The sequence below is a fragment of the Chiroxiphia lanceolata genome, chromosome 11, assembly GCF_009829145.1.
Source record: "Chiroxiphia lanceolata isolate bChiLan1 chromosome 11, bChiLan1.pri, whole genome shotgun sequence".
Taxonomy (NCBI): domain Eukaryota; kingdom Metazoa; phylum Chordata; class Aves; order Passeriformes; family Pipridae; genus Chiroxiphia; species Chiroxiphia lanceolata.
In genome coordinates, this window is record NC_045647.1 from 15823359 (window position 1) to 15838557 (window position 15199).

The 15199-nt window shown below is 47.1% G+C and overlaps 3 protein-coding genes across 14 annotated transcripts in view; 1 reads left to right on the forward strand and 2 right to left on the reverse strand.

The window, feature by feature from the left end:
- Window positions 1–3514, reverse strand: part of NT5DC2 (5'-nucleotidase domain containing 2) — a 27725-nt gene extending 24211 nt beyond the window's left edge. Inside the window, exon 1 of the mRNA XM_032699458.1 lies at window positions 3254–3514. Coding sequence (XP_032555349.1) covers window positions 3254–3497 — 244 coding nt within the window. The 5' untranslated portion in view covers window positions 3498–3514. The remainder of the gene's footprint in view (window positions 1–3253) is intronic.
- A 454-nt stretch (window positions 3515–3968) lies between these two features.
- On the forward strand, window positions 3969–6396 carry SMIM4 (small integral membrane protein 4). Its single transcript, XM_032699500.1, has 3 exons — window positions 3969–4057; window positions 4293–4468; window positions 6048–6396. Exons 2-3 carry the CDS (start codon window positions 4318–4320, stop codon window positions 6113–6115), a joined length of 219 nt encoding a protein of 72 aa, XP_032555391.1. The 5' UTR covers window positions 3969–4057; window positions 4293–4317; the 3' UTR covers window positions 6116–6396.
- A 3927-nt stretch (window positions 6397–10323) lies between these two features.
- Window positions 10324–15199, reverse strand: part of PBRM1 (polybromo 1) — a 58154-nt gene continuing 53278 nt past the window's right edge. For all 12 annotated transcript variants that reach the window (XM_032698935.1, XM_032698936.1, XM_032698944.1 and 9 more), the window contains 2 exons: window positions 13823–14039; window positions 10324–13492 (listed from right to left, as the gene is read on the reverse strand). In XM_032698935.1, coding sequence (XP_032554826.1) covers window positions 13320–13492; window positions 13823–14039 — 390 coding nt within the window. In that variant the 3' untranslated portion in view covers window positions 10324–13319. The remainder of the gene's footprint in view (window positions 13493–13822; window positions 14040–15199) is intronic.

Consider the following 15199-nt stretch of genomic DNA (forward strand, 5'->3'; position numbering starts at 1 on the left):
CACACAGGTCCAACACGGCAGAAGTCTGCGCTAATTTCTTTGTAAGACAAGCAAGGAAAAGGATACTGAAAGCAGATGGCCACCATCCTCCATACTCTTAATGAATTAAAAAGTTTCCCTTGCTCACACTGACTTGCTTTCTAAAGACAAACTGCCAGTTTTCCTCCTTTCCAAGAACCTCTTTATCCCTTTGAAGTGTTGTTTTGTGCCATTTCCTGCAAAGCGCTCCAACGAGCCTAAGCAGCTACTTCTACCAATAGGATAGGAAGAGGAAAATATTACTTAAAGAACCCTAAGTGACAGAGGAAGCATGTTAAAAGAGTGCTGAAAATTACTTTAGAGCACAGTCTTGAATTTATGCCATTATGACTAAATATTTTGGGATTTCTTGCCAATGAAATCTACACAAACTAAAGGCAATATTAAAAAATACCATGTCATTACAAAATGTCATCTTAAAAATGCACAAAGGCACTAGACAAATGTTATAATAGTTCTTTGCAAGAAAAAATGGTTACACTTAAGAAAGTAGAATTAGAAAGTTAGCAACTGGTCACTTTACCAGTTCTGGCTGTTCTCACATTCAACTGTGCTCAGGCTTGTCATGCAATAAGTCTGCAGTTATTGCAAAGGTTCTTTAGGAAAGCTGAGTTATTGTAGCCAAGTTTACAGCTTTGAAAGACCTAAAAAAACCAAACACACTTGCTTACAGCTAAATCCTCACTGGCTTGTCAGTCCCATTGAGTTTCAGGACTGGATGTTTCCTAGACTGCAAAACTTCAAAGCTTAATGAGAGAGCTTATTGGCCTTCCTGAACACTTATCAGATCAGCAAACATGTCTTGCTCAAGACCAACCCCTGTGATAAATCAGATGGTACTTTTCCTTTTACCAGAGAAAAGAAAAAAAAGCACATTAAGTGGAAGTAGTAGCCTCAAATTTTTGCAGGTATCAAAATCTGGTCCTAAGAGTCAGTGTTGCAAAGATAGGGGGCCTGATGAAGAGAATTGGCTTCTCCTCAGTCAGTTCTAAGGGGAGATTTTACCTCAGTGATACCTTTTGTGTAGCAATGTTGTTCTGTCATTTCCATCACCCCCTCAAGCCTGATAGAGCAGAGACATGTTTAGACAAAGTTGAGAACTTTTGGTGCCTGTGCTGTGGCCACCAAACCTGCACCACCACTGAGCTTTACTGCACAGCAGCTCATCCTGCACATCCTGCCCTGTCCAACTCTGTCAGCATTTATCGCTGCAATCCCCTCTGTGCAAAAATACAACAATACTCTATAAATCTGGTCCTGAGCAAGGGCTGGTCTGAAAACACATCATAAACTCTCCTGGCAGAGACCTCTCTCCAAACCAACAGCAATAACTGACAACACAGGACTTCACAAAAGGAAGTTTCAGAGAGGGAAGGAGAAGATGGCACCACCAGAGTCTGCCCAGATCCAATGCTGGTGAGTTCTGAGAAGAGATGATGTTTTCAGATCCATATCTCAAGCACAGACAGTCAGTTTTACATCAGATGTAGAAATCAAGCACAAAGGAACAGGCTGATGCCACACTTTGCAGAACTGTTTAGTCATCAAAGCAACAATTAAAACCAGCTTGGACCAACTCTGTCTCTTCCTGACAAGACTTGACTAACAGCACAATCTTGAAATTTCGGTTTGGGGAGATATTCTATAAAACACTGAGGGCCTTCTTATTCAACACGTCTAACGGCTACCTGAAGGTTTGTAAAGAGTCTACTCTGTAGCACTTGGGCTACTTCACTCCACTTTGCATTTACTCCTGCTGCTTAGTTCTCCACCTCAAGTAATAACTGTATCTCTTGAGTTCCAACAGAGTTATGGGAACACAAACTTCATGATCTGTCACATAGTAAACCAAGCATTTTGCCAAAAGACCGTTGCACAGCCTATTGACCACAACTACATTTATGTTTCAATACCATTATGGAAAAGAAAAAAAATGTCTTTGAGGATATTAAGGTCCAAGCAGCACTACAAGTACTGTGAGTTGGAATTTCTTTCAAGCAGTGGGGCTAAAACCCCAACTCGATCTTGGAGCAGGGTTGTATTAACAAAGCTACAGTCCTCCGTCAGCACCTTATACTGCCTTCAAAGCACAGGGAAAGGAGCTCTCATCCTGCAACAGCTGGAATGCAGCAGGCTGAGCATCCAGTGGATCAGCGGCCAGTTCCTTTACATTTGTGCATCATCAAGGACTTGAGTTTTTATGTCAAATCCCGTGTACTGGAAGGTGGGGGAGGAAGGAATGACAGCCCTTGCCAGTCTCAGAGCAGGGAGAGAGCTCTTCCAGATGCCTCCGGCTGACTGCCGTCCTTATCCGAGCTCTTAGATAAACAAAAGCTAACGGAGGGCTATCGAACAGCCGGCACGAACTCACACTTCCTAGTCCTTTACAGTGCTTACCTTCAGCATTCCAAGAATCAAGAAACCAACAGGAAAAGGTTCCCTGCCCTTATGCCAAGAAAGCTATTTTTAGAGGAGTTTAATACAGAGGAGGTCTCCTGCTGCTGCCAAAGAGACCGCAATCCTGTTTTACACACAGGCAGATTTGGCAAGTGGTCTGAGTTTTCTCCTCATTTGGCAAGATCTCAAAGTACCCGACAGAGCCAGGTAACTTCTTGGTCAGAGGAGCAGAAACACGTATGCACTCATGAGTAAAAGGTGTGTCCCATCTGGAACACAAACTGAGCTAAGGACCAGGGGACATCCCAAGAGCTGCAGCTTCAGTCCTGTCCACACTCACCCTTGTGCCAGTGGCGAGTTGGACTCACCCCTTCAGTGAGCATCCCTGCCCATTTATCCAAGTCCAACCGCGATCCTGTATGCCAACCAAGGGCAAACTGGAGAAAAAGGTAACAAGCCCTTCATTCAGACCATGTGCCACAGCAATACCCGCGTTAAGGAGGCCAGTTGTGAACAACCCATATACTCCACACATCCTGACAGGCTGAGACCAGGAGGGGGATGTGCGCAGAGGGAAGCTCGGGATGGCGAGAGGAAGATCAAGACCAGGTTTCAACTAAAGAAAACCATCCCGGTGAGCCGCGGGCGGTGGAGGTGTGGATGGATGGATCGATGGCATCGCCGGCGTGAACGCTCCTGAGCCGGCAGCTGCACAGCAACGGGCACGTCCCGGGAGAGGCACGGAGATGCAAAGAGAGGGGCGGGGGGGGAAAGACGGGAAAAGGCCGGTCCCGGCGGGACGTGGCACCCCCCTTACCGTAGACCAGCTTTTTCATCTCGTGGTACCTGGCCCACAGGTAGGTCTTGGTGTCGGCGCCCTCGGCCGGGGCGGGCTGGCCGCCGGCTCTGCCGGGGACCGCCGGCTGCTGCTCGCGGGGCTGCCCGTGCCCGCCGTCCCCCGTGGCTTTGTGGCGGCAGCTCTGGCACGACACGGCCACGGCGAGGAGCCGGGGGGCCGCGCCGCCGCCCCTCCGCAGCACCGCCGAGCCCAGCGCCGCCATGGCCCCGCCGGACGCCGCGGCCTCGGGGGCACCCGCACAGCCGGCGCTGCTCCGCTCCGCTGCCCGGCCCGCGGCGGTACCGCCGGGCGGCCAATCCGCGGGGCGAGGGGCCGGGCCGCGGTGAGACCCGCCCTGAGAGGGGCCGGAGCGGTGCTGGGAGGGTGGGGCGGAGCTCGGCGGGAGGCGCGGTGGGACCCGGCCGGGACGGGGGCGGCGGGGCCGGCTGGAGATCCCTTAGGAGGATCCCTTCACGGGGCCCATCCCGGCGTCCCCTCACGGGGATTCCCTCCCGGGGTCCATCCCGGGGTCCCCTCACCGGGTCCCCTCACGAGGATCTCCTCTCGGGGTCCATCCCGGGTCTCCTTCGCAGGGATCCCCTCTCGGAGTCCCCTCACCGGGATCCCCTCGTAGGGTCCATCCCCCATCCCCTCACGTCCCCTCAGGCGAAGCCCCGCCCCGGCTCCGCCCCCGGGCCAATCGGGTGAGGCGCCGCGCCACGCGCGGGGGGGTCACGTGGTTTCCCCGCCGCGTCCTTCCGTGCGGAGCCCCCCGCGCTGGAGGTGAGGGGCGCGCGGCGCGGGGGCGCGCACGGCGGGCGCGGCGCTGATTGGCCGTGCGTTCCCGCCGCGGGGGAGGGGGTGGGAGGGGCGGGGGGTCCGTGAGGGTCCGCCATGACCGGGGGGGATCGGCCGGGCCCGCCCGCCCCGCGCCCGGCTGCCGGCACGGGGTGACCGCGGCACGTCCCGCTCCGCGTCTGACACACCCCTCCTCTGTTCTGTTCCCTACACGCGAAGGGCGAAGGCGCCGGTGCCGCCCGGCCATGCTGGTCAGCAGGAGGCTGAAGCGCCTCTTGCAGCTGGTGCCCGGGAAGGAGCGCTTCGGCGTTTACAGGTTCCTGCCCTTCTTCTTCGTGCTCGGCGGGGCCATGGAGTGGTTCATGATCAACGTCCGCATCGGCAAGGAGACCTTCTGTGAGTGAGAGGTCACCGCCGCCCCCGAGCCCTGCGCAGGGGGATCCCCTTCACGACAGTCCCCTCACGACAATGGGCGGCTGGCGGGGTCTGGCGGCGCCTCCTCAGCCGGAGGGCTCTGACCAGCACGGCAGACACTGCTCTCCTTAGTTCTGTGACACTCCAGGCTCTGCCTCCCCAGCAGAACACGCTGGGCAGAAACAAACCGAAAACCTGGGTTTAGGATACTAGATTAGATTTTAGCTGAAAGAGGGGAGGTTTAAATTGGATATTGGCAAGAAATTCTTCCCTGTGAGGGTGGTGAGGCCCTGGCACAGGTTGCCCAGAGAAGCTGTGGCTGCCCCATCCCTGAAGTGTCCCAGGCCAGGTTGGATGGGGCTTGGAACAACCTGGGATAGTGGAAGGTGTCCCTGCCCAGGGCAGGGGGTGGAACGAGATGACCTGTAGGGTCCCTTCCAACGCAAACCATTCTATGATTCTATGATGATTTTTTTATATTGAAAAAGACTCATGAGATTTGCCAGAATTGAAGCGTGTGAGCTCATCTGAAATATGACTTTTACAATCAATAAGTATGGAAATGGCTCACAAGAAATGGCATTTAGTTCCTGGAAGTTAAAGCACTTACTTCTAAAATTACATTCTTCCCTTTAATAAACATTGCTGAAAATATTTGTGTACTTCAGAAAAAGGATCAGCTCAACTGTATGTTTTATGGGAATATTCTCATTTTCATGGGAAATTTTGTTGAGTCTCCTGTACAGTGAAAGAGCTTGGTACAGTTTCCAGAGCTGACAAACCCACAGCAATCAAAATTGCTTATCTGCTCACTGCTGAAGACTTGGATTTGTTGTGGATTTTTAGTTGTTCATTTCTAAAGCATAACTAAGTCAGGTTAGAAACTAAAGCACAACATCCATGGAGCAGTTGCCGTTATATTTCACCTCAAGCCTTGTTTTCCTCAAAAAAAAAAAAAATTGCTATGCCTACTGGTATATACTACAGTAATAATCATTGTGCACTTTAGCCCTATTTTTGCTTCATAATCCAAGCAAAGTGAGAATGTACAAAACTGATAACCTCATTTTTTTTGTCAGTGAGGGATTTTATTTGGTGGTGGATATTTAGGGGTGATCAGGAAGAGGGGAGGGAGGAAGGACGACTGGGAAGACCATGAAGATGGGAATATTCCTGTGCTTTGTTTATATAAAAAAGGCTAAACTACTGAAGCCAGGCTGACAGCCCTCAGGCATTGACTTTGTGCCTATAATTTCTCTTTCGCTTCATTTAGTTGGGGTATTTGTATTTCAGTTACCCTCGTGGGAAAGTAGACAAGAAGTGACTGTATCTCACTGGAAACTTGGTTTTCCTATAAAAACATTTAATCAGGACTGATGGGAAGAACTCTAGCCTGGATGGAGAACATGAGCTATTTTAAGGGGTAATAAGGATTTGTGTTGGCCTGAATTTCCAGTTGCCTGTCGGCGTCTGCAAGAGGAATTTGGACTGAGAAGTTTAAAAAGAGACGACGGGGTTCACACGTTCGGAAAAATCTAATACAAAATCTCCTTCTCTGCAGATGATGTTTATCGCAGGAAGCGCTCTGAGAGAGAGTACGAGGCAAGGATGGAGAAGGGTGAAGTTTAACTGGAACGTTTCAAGGGGGAGGTCCCAGTGCTTTAATTGTATCAGTGCCAAAGCAGCATTACTGCCACGTGGAGGGTGGGGGAAGATGTTGGCTCTGCGAGATGAACTGTGATCCACACGTCTGTGTAACATCCTCTTAGATGGCTTTGGCAGTTTTGTTCTTCTTCCATGTCTTTAACATTTTGTATTTAAATCAGTGGCGAGAATTTCATTGTGTTTGGGTGTCCCCCACTAATTTAATGTTCGCTTGGTACTTTTAAATAAACTAAGCTGAGTAAACAGTTTGGCTAATGCTTTTGTTTGCTTGGTGAAACACCCTCCTTGTGACAACGCCGGTGGGAAAGAAATGTTACCATTGCATCCACCTCAGCAGAATGGAAACAGTAATTTTTAGTTGGTTTGCCTTGTCCTGGCAGAAACTGCTCTGGCGTCTGATTTGTTTTCTTTCCAGTGTGGCATAATTTTAACTGGATGAAAAGAGCACAGACTCACTGCTCAGTGTTTGCTCAGCTTGGGAACTCACCCGTGTGTTCAGGCTCTGCTGCCCGTACGTGCAGCAACACCCTTTGTTGCTGCTCTGGCAGTGACCTGAGCTCAGCCTGGGGGAAAGTCTGACACGTGTACCAGGTAACAGAGCAGTGGCAGTCCTGGCAAACCCCAGTCCTGCCTGTAGGATCCTGTCCCCAAAGCAGTAAAGCAGGGCTGACTGCTGTGTCCTGCACAGTGACTCTGGGGCTGGGGGGTGAGGGAGCGTGTTGTGACTGTGCATCAGGGACTGGTACAGTGTAGTCAGTGAGGGTCCTACATTACTACCATTGCTCTATTTCTGGGGGTATGTGTGTGTGCTGAGGGTGCCACAAAGAAACCAGTTATTAAGAATACAAACCCAAGGGAGTTCATACCCTTACCTGTGTTCCTGTGCTACCCCCTGACAGCCTTTGGAAGTCTTCATCCACTGAGGAGGCTGACTGCTCTGAAGATGTTATTGTGCAGGTACTCGAACCACTGTGCTCTGTGTATTTTGACTGGGCAGCAAGTGAAGCACTTGAGGAAAGTCTCTATTTCAGAAATAGTAAGAATTTTGACTTTGGTTCCAAGATAGAGCCCAAGTTCAAAAACTCATGCACAAGCTGCTTTTTGCAGTCACAGATCATCACACTTAAGTCACTCCTGACTGCAGCAGTACATTGAAGTATAAATAAAAAGCCAGATTTGGAAAACTGCTGAGCTTTAGCTCCATCTGCTTTTACTTCTTGAGCCTTTTGAAACTCTCTTGTGCTTGGTTTCCATAGAACAAATAAGTTTTTCAGTATCTGTTTTCTTTCCAAGGAAGAGCCCTGTGCCCCAGTTAATTCCCAGGACTCGGGAGCCTGATGTGAAACTTCCTGTGGCGTCCCTGAAGCACTCCTATAACAGCAGCAGAGTGTTCCACAGACACCAGAGAGCCAAGGCCAGCTTTCCACTTCAGGCCTTTTGCTTGTTTTGCAGTGACTGTTTCCCATTTGCAGCCGAGAGCTCCAGGCACATCTGGAAGATCCCTCATGTGTCTGCAGCCAGGTAAACACAAAGGGAGCCAGGCTGCAGTCGCTCACAAGGAGTCTGGTGTCAGGGGCTTCTGTATCACTGATCTTTGTGACCACTGCAGGAATAAAATCCTTCTCCAAGTTGGCACTGTACCATTTCAGGCAGCACAGATCTGTTGTGACAGAATATGCAGCTTGACATTTAGAAATCTGAGTTGTATTCTCTGTTCCACAATGTTTGCTATTGCTGACCCTTTGGCATTCCTGCATTTTGCCAGTCTCTCACTAATGCTGGAAATAAGAATAGCTACAAGGCCCCATTCCGGAGTTTCAGCCCATTCCAGAACTGAACACTCTCAGGGATTTAGTATTGATTTTAATCTACATTCAGTTGTCAACAACCACAGTCTTCACTTGGTTTTGCAGTTTTATCCCTGCTGACTCCTAGTTCTGTGCTCTTTGCCTTCCCCAGCAATCTCTTTCTGACTCCCATATCCCTGTTTCCTTCCCATCCTCCATCTGATGTGGCAAAGGCAATGGGGAGGAAGCAAGAGCTTTCCTTTGGCCAGCACTGGGAACACCATGAGGCTGATCCGTGCTGTAGGAGTGAGCCAGGAACAAACTTCCAGTCCTGCTGAGCCCCTGCCAGCTCCGGGTCTGAGCACGTCCTTCCTTCTGCTGGGAGTTCAGCAGCTCCTTCTGCTGGGAATTCAGCTGTGTCAGCCCGGAGCACAGCTCAGCATCCATGAACAGCTTTGCAGCAGCCACAGCCTTCTGAGACTCAGCAAAGCATTCTTCCTGAAAGCTTTCCAGACTGTTGGAGCTAGGGCAAGATAGATACCAAGCATGGAAAACTTCAACTCAGTAAACAGTCACCTGCAAACAAACAGCGATACCTGTGTACCAGCAGTGCTGCTCACCACTCCAGCATTAGAGAGGGGACAATTTCATTGCCAATCCAGAATGATTTTGTGGAAAGAATGGATCTGTTGGTCAGGATCTGTTGGTCGTTTCCCTGTGGTTGTGCACACAAGGATGTAGCTGAAAAACCTGTGGTGAGCCAGGGAAGAACTAAAAGCAGTTATGGTAAAGGCAGTGTGGATGTGCCCAGCCTGCACTCCTCCCTGGCACAGGGGGCAGCAGTTCTGTTCAAGCTTCTCAAGAGTACAAAAAGGAAAAAAATAGTCATCTGATGTCCTGGTGAATTCTTCCTTGGAGCAAAACTTTTCCTGTCTTCAGTGGAGGCGAGTTTTCACTTTGGACTTAATACACAGATCCAGAACTGCACCTGCACTCTGGCCATGGCCAGTCCCAGCTCCTGAGACAGGGGCAAAAACCTCCAACAGGAAGGACAGGATGACTGCTCCTGAGGAACTTCCCAAAATCAGTACTGCGTGTTGATGGTTCACACCAAGGATGAGGATTAATTATAGTCCTCCCAAAAACCATCCAGTGGAAGCTGAATTTGGACACCCTCTAGAGGCAGTGGCTCAGACTTCATGGACTGATCATCCTTCGTGGTTTCTGTCCAAGGCTTTGCCGTGCTCAGCTGAGCCTGAGCTGAGCCTCACTGGTTACACGTGTTGCTGTGCAATTCTGTGCTTTCTCCTCCATTTCTCTTCCCATCTTTCCTGCTGCCTCCTTTAACAGATGATAATCTGCATGGCCAGGCTCCTCCACTGGATTTCTGATCCCTCTTGGCACAGGAATGACTGATCACATCATGCCTCCGAGGCCTGACAGAGACTGGGAACCTCTTGATCCAGGATCACCAGATCCTGCTGCCCTGCAGCAGCTGTCATTTTGTTTCTTCGTATGAAGGTTAAGTTAGACTTGCTGGAAAATGCAGTAAGTAAAAAGAAGGTGAGGTTTATTTTATTAATCAGAAAATTTCCCAGGTATCAGTCAATCAGATCCCATTCCTGACTCCATGTTCAGAGTGCCTGGCCTTTTTGAAACTCCAATTTAGTGCATTTGCTGATCTTTAGCATCTCAGACTGAGCAAATGTGGAGAATGATTAGGATTAGTCTCCTCTGGGCAACTGCAACAGCACATTTTGGAAGGGTGGAAGTTTTGTGAAGCCAGCAGCCTGTGCGAGAGGCAGCATTTATCCCCCAGCTTGAAGACATGGATGCATGGTAATTAAATATAATGCTGTCTGTTCTGGTTTCTTTGTAATTTTTGTCAGACACACCATGAGAGGTTCCTATCACTCAATTTTTCTTGCAATTTGTAGTATTAAAATTTCTTTGTTTCTAATTTAATTGCATAAAAGATGCTTTTTCCATTATTGCTGATCTAATTTCCTCTATTAAACAGCTACATAGAAGACAGTCCTGAACCAAGTCAGCTTCCAGTATGAAATTAAGACTTGCTGTTTATTTTCAAAGCAGTTAATATGGGGGAATCTGGGACTGACTGAATCTCATCATCTCCACTCAGCTGGTTCCTAATGCATCACATCTTTTTCAAGGTCCAAGGTCCATGTCACGGCTCAGTTTTCAACATCACTGTTCTTATCACCTACAGGCAGGTCTCACAATACACAGGACAATAGAAAAAGGGTATTTCACCCCCACACAAGCACACATGAACCAAGGACTTGATAAAATCTGGATCAGCAACAGCCAGAATTAACTGAAATAAAATCCCCACAGAAATCTTAATGAGACACTCAAACCTGGTTAATCCAAAACACTTTGCAAACTATTTTTATTCAAATTAAAAAGACTCAGGTAAACAAAGTGATGGTACATACATGTTATAAACCTGGTCAGCAGCTCAGCCTTCAGGAGTACAAGGTCTAACGAAAAGCCAAGCATGGATAAACCAGGTCTGAAAACATATGCTGAAAAAAAGTCACCAACATCAACGCTTTGAATTTTTACACAAACAGTAAATTTTCTCGTGGAAGGGAAGGACTGAGGAAGAGAACAAACAATTATTAGTCGTCTCCAACTGGTTTATGAAAATACCGGTCCTAGTTTAATCTATTTCCCACTCTCACAGAAGCCAACCATTGCCCACACATACTTTTATTTTAATATGAAAGTTTTGTTTACCCCAGTACAATGAACGGCAGTGAAAAACAGATGAGGGGTTCAAACACCCACAAAGAGAGAGAAAGAGACAGACAGACGTTGTCTTTTATATTTCTTTTTTTTTTAAACCAGAGTGAGAAAAGTTTCTTTTGCTGGTTTTGAATTCTAGACTGTAGCCATTATATCCTAAATTCCACTGCAATCGACTGAAATGCCTCCAATAGAGAGATATACGATTTTGAAATAAATAAGGCTTAAAATAATTGATCAGGGCCAGCCCAGTGGCTTAGTGGTAGTGCTCTGCACTGCCTTGTGGGAGGACCCAGGTTTTGTTTGCACTTCCAATCTCTTGCTCCTGGGCCAGGAAGAGCAGTGAAAGGAGGGATTCAGCTGCTCGGCAGGAGAGAGCCAGTGCTGCACGTCTGCTCATCACTGACCTTCAGATAAATTAAACATCTGAGTTATACAGGCTCCACAGGGAGTCCCATCCAGTCCTCAAAAGAAAATAAATAAAACAATAATTTAATTAAAATCCATCCCAGGTTCTTTGGTGTAATTTTTGTTAATGCTGAGAAGTAGGAGAATCTGGTGGTGTATTAGTACAATCCATGATAGTTCCAAATGCTCAAAAACTAGGATTTGCTGCCTGATTCGCTTCAACATCCCATCTTTGTGGCTAAAAACTGCAAAACCTATGGCAACTTAAACACATTTAAAAATGATACTGTATGTATGGGGGTGGTCTAAGACTATTCAGCTTCTACTTTATTAAATAAAATTGGTCATTTACAAAGGCCAGTAAATATTTCTGTACCATGGGTGTGCTACTTGTAGAGTTCAAAACTGTCATTTCCCTCTGTGTTGTTTTGCTCCATTTCCTTCCTATCCATTGCACATCTGACCTAAACTGTCTTTAAGTGCCTATTTGTAATTACAAAGGGGGGTTTTGTGCAATGACTGGAGGATTGCAATAGGAGAGGGAAAAGAATTGGCCAGTAAAATTAAATCATAGCTTATACTTGCAAGTGTCACTTCCCTCATCAGTATTAATTACATCAGGAAAACAAACCCCAAGATATCCAGTATTTGAAGAAAAAGTTAACCTTCTGCCAAATATACTGAAAGGAAAATGTTTTGTACTACTAGAATTTAAAGCCCATTTCCACATGATGAACAACTCTAGCAGTAAATGAAGTGTATCAATAAATCAGTTCTTCTGGGCTGAGTTGCAGTGCCCGCATTCCTGCCACCTTTTTTTTTTTTTTCAAATCCTAAGAGCTTTCCCAGTTACTTAATGCAATCCAACAGTATTAATTCTTTTTCTAAAATTAAATAAATGAAAAGATTTACCTTTAAAAAAATAACTTTGTAGTCCAAAAAGTTGGTTAGTTATGAGGACAGGTAAGTCTTTAGCAGAAGGCAGCCACAACACTGAAATTTGGCAAGAAGAGTCGATACCTACTTTACTTAGATTAAAAAAAAAAAAAGAAAAAAACACCCCAAACCCTCTGAAGGCTGCAATGCAAGTACTCTATTGCTCTATTTCTCCAACACACTTGGTATGCTGACCTTACACATACCATACCATACAGCAGTATTTCACTTTCAAGTTAATTTAAGCATCAAATTTCACTCAAAGTTGCATTGCAAAACTTTCATTAAGGTTAATGAATACACTCAAAGAAAGCATACAAAAACGTCTTACAATGCCCAATCAAGAACAGAATACGCGTCAATTTAAGAAAACATCACGTAACTTCACTAACAAAACAACTCAGCTTTTCTCCCCTAACTTACCTCCCAAGGCCTGAGCTGGTTCCAGGTTCTGCGCTGCCTCTCCCAGCGCAGCCAGGATCACTCAGGGAAGGCGCTTCCCCATCCCTCTGCTCGGTGTCAGGGGCACCGCGGAACCCCCAGCGCAGGTCGTGGGAGATGAAACACTTCCCCTCTAAGGACATGCCAGCACAGGCATCCTGTTACTGATTTAGGATCACAATGGCTTTGGCTACACAGTTAAAACTGGACAGGACTGGACAACATGAGCAGTCAAGACACCCTTGTCCCATCCACACGAGCACTTCCATGGCTGCTGGGCCCACTCGGCCTCAGTGGTGACCTGAAATCCAATTTTCCTTAGTGCCAAAGCACCTCTTACCTTCAGCTTCCTTTAAGAGATCCTCCCTGTTCACATCCGAGCGAGAGTTCTGCTGGAAGTGGCAAGCACACACAAGCACAGGTACACACATTCTTCTAAGATGTAAACTATGACTAATTCACATTCCACTGTATCAATCTGTAAATACTTTGTTTTCCTTTTTTTTGTTTTATATAAAAACAATGGCATCAGATTCTCAGCAATAAAGTATAAGAAAGATGAATCCTTGACTACACTTAACCAATTATGAAATCGCCTTTCAAACAAAGGAAACAATATGCAAAAATCTGTGTATTTGATAAAGTCAACTTAATATAACAAAAAGTGAAATATGCTTATTAAAAGTGTCCTTATATAAAAATGGTCTTGCAATGTACAGTAAAATGCAATACAAATTATTGTTGGTTATCTCTTCCCACCCAGTAACTAAACCAGCTATTGTCCCACAGAGCTCCGTGGTGCCGGGGGGGCAGCCCTGCTGTGCCTACACGTGCTCGATGTTGTAGGCCTGGCGGATGTTGAGGGTGTCCCGCAGCATCAAGTCTCGCAGGCGCCACAAGGCATCGGCCATGGTGGTGTGAGCCCCTTTGCTCTTCAGCCAGTGGGAAGGGAGCCGGCTCTCCTGCTCCTTGGACAAGTGGACGTCTCGTCTTCGTGCTGGGAAGTCAAGAAATGGTTCTGTTATCCACTGGATTTGATACCCGCTACAGCTTTTCTAGAAAGAGGCAACTGACTCTACAGCACAGCTTTTGCTCTTAGTGTTTGAGCCCATACCATGGATTCTTAGGTTAATACAACACCGATGGAATTAGCCTGTGGATGACACACATATTCTCAGTCTGCTGATTTGTCTTTAAGAATTAATTGCATGTGTATATTTTATTAAGTAAACAGCAGATTTATTCGGCATTTTCCGCAAAAGCAAAAATTATTGGTTACAAAGAAGCGTGTTCTGGTGGGAACACTGCACTGTGTGCAGGGCCTTACCTGCCAGGGTCTGGTCCCACTTGCTGATGCTGTTTGACTCAGCACTAAGGCCCTCAATGTATTTCAGGTAGGCTTCGGAATGGAGGAGCCTCTGTGTCTTTGGTGGAGGGGAGACGAACATGGGGGTCGTGGGCTGCTGCATGACCGGCGGGGCCGCCGGGCTCTGCCCGGGGTACGGAGGGGGGGCCTGCTGGCCTGGGGGGCCAAGGATTCCTATCTGCAACGACAAAGCCAGGGAGAGATCACAGCTGGGGGGACTGCAGGGAACATCCTAATTTCAGGGTCATCCTCACACAACGGAGCTTCAGATTAGGTGACGTGCAAAGGTCCAGGAAAATGTCCCGGGAGACGCCCACTTTGTGCATCGCAGTGACCCCTGGCCAGAGAGGGGAAGTGCAAACCAACCATATTCATATTGAACAGACTTTGTTCATATATCTGGTCTGTGTAAACATACTCTGATTATCATCACCATTTCTTTTCTCTCCTAATAACCTTAACTTCATCTTTTGCCTCCTTTTTATTTCATGTTTCCTCCAATTTGATCAGAAACCATGTGGTCTGTGAAGTGCAGTGTTCAACTCTGAAATATCCAATCCAAATTGATGCTGATCCTTGGAAGACTGGGATACTTCCACAGAATCACTGTCAGGCAAAAATCCCAGGCAGAAAAAAAATCCCAGTCACAGAGAAGAATTCCCACCACTGTGGTTAAGTGGTAATACTGAGAACTCTTAGCACAGATATCCTGTGGTCTGGGATAACTCAATGTCATGACATAAACACTTCACTACTTACTCTCTCCACTTCTGGTTTTCATGGACTCATAGAATGGTTTGGATTGGAAGGGACATTAAAGATTAGCTGGTTCCAACCCCCTGCCATGGGCAGGGACACCTTCCACTAGACCAGGTTGCTCAGAGCCCCATCCAGCCTGGCCTTGGGACACTTCCAGGGACAGGGCACCCACAGCTTCTCTGGGCAACCTGTGCCAGTGCCTCTGAATAACTAACTTAGCCAAAATCACATTTCCCTTTATCATGGAAAAAAATAGTCAATAAAATTGGAACTGTGCTGAACAGTTCCCCTGTACTAATCACTGAGAAGGAACATCTGCTCATCACTGTTACCCAAAAGCATAGATTCTCAACTGCCAATGAACAGCTGCTTCATCAGTTTGTGAAATATAGGAGCAAACAAATTTAAAACAAGTTTTTACCCACTCCTCAACAGCTCAGAAAGTGGACAGCACCTTCTGTGCATCACCAAAACCTGCAAAGCCTAAATTACCAGCAGTTTAACAGTGTGTGGAAATTACTTGATTTAGTTTAGTAGAAGGAAAGCAAAACAAAACACTGCCTTGATTATACTGTAGAA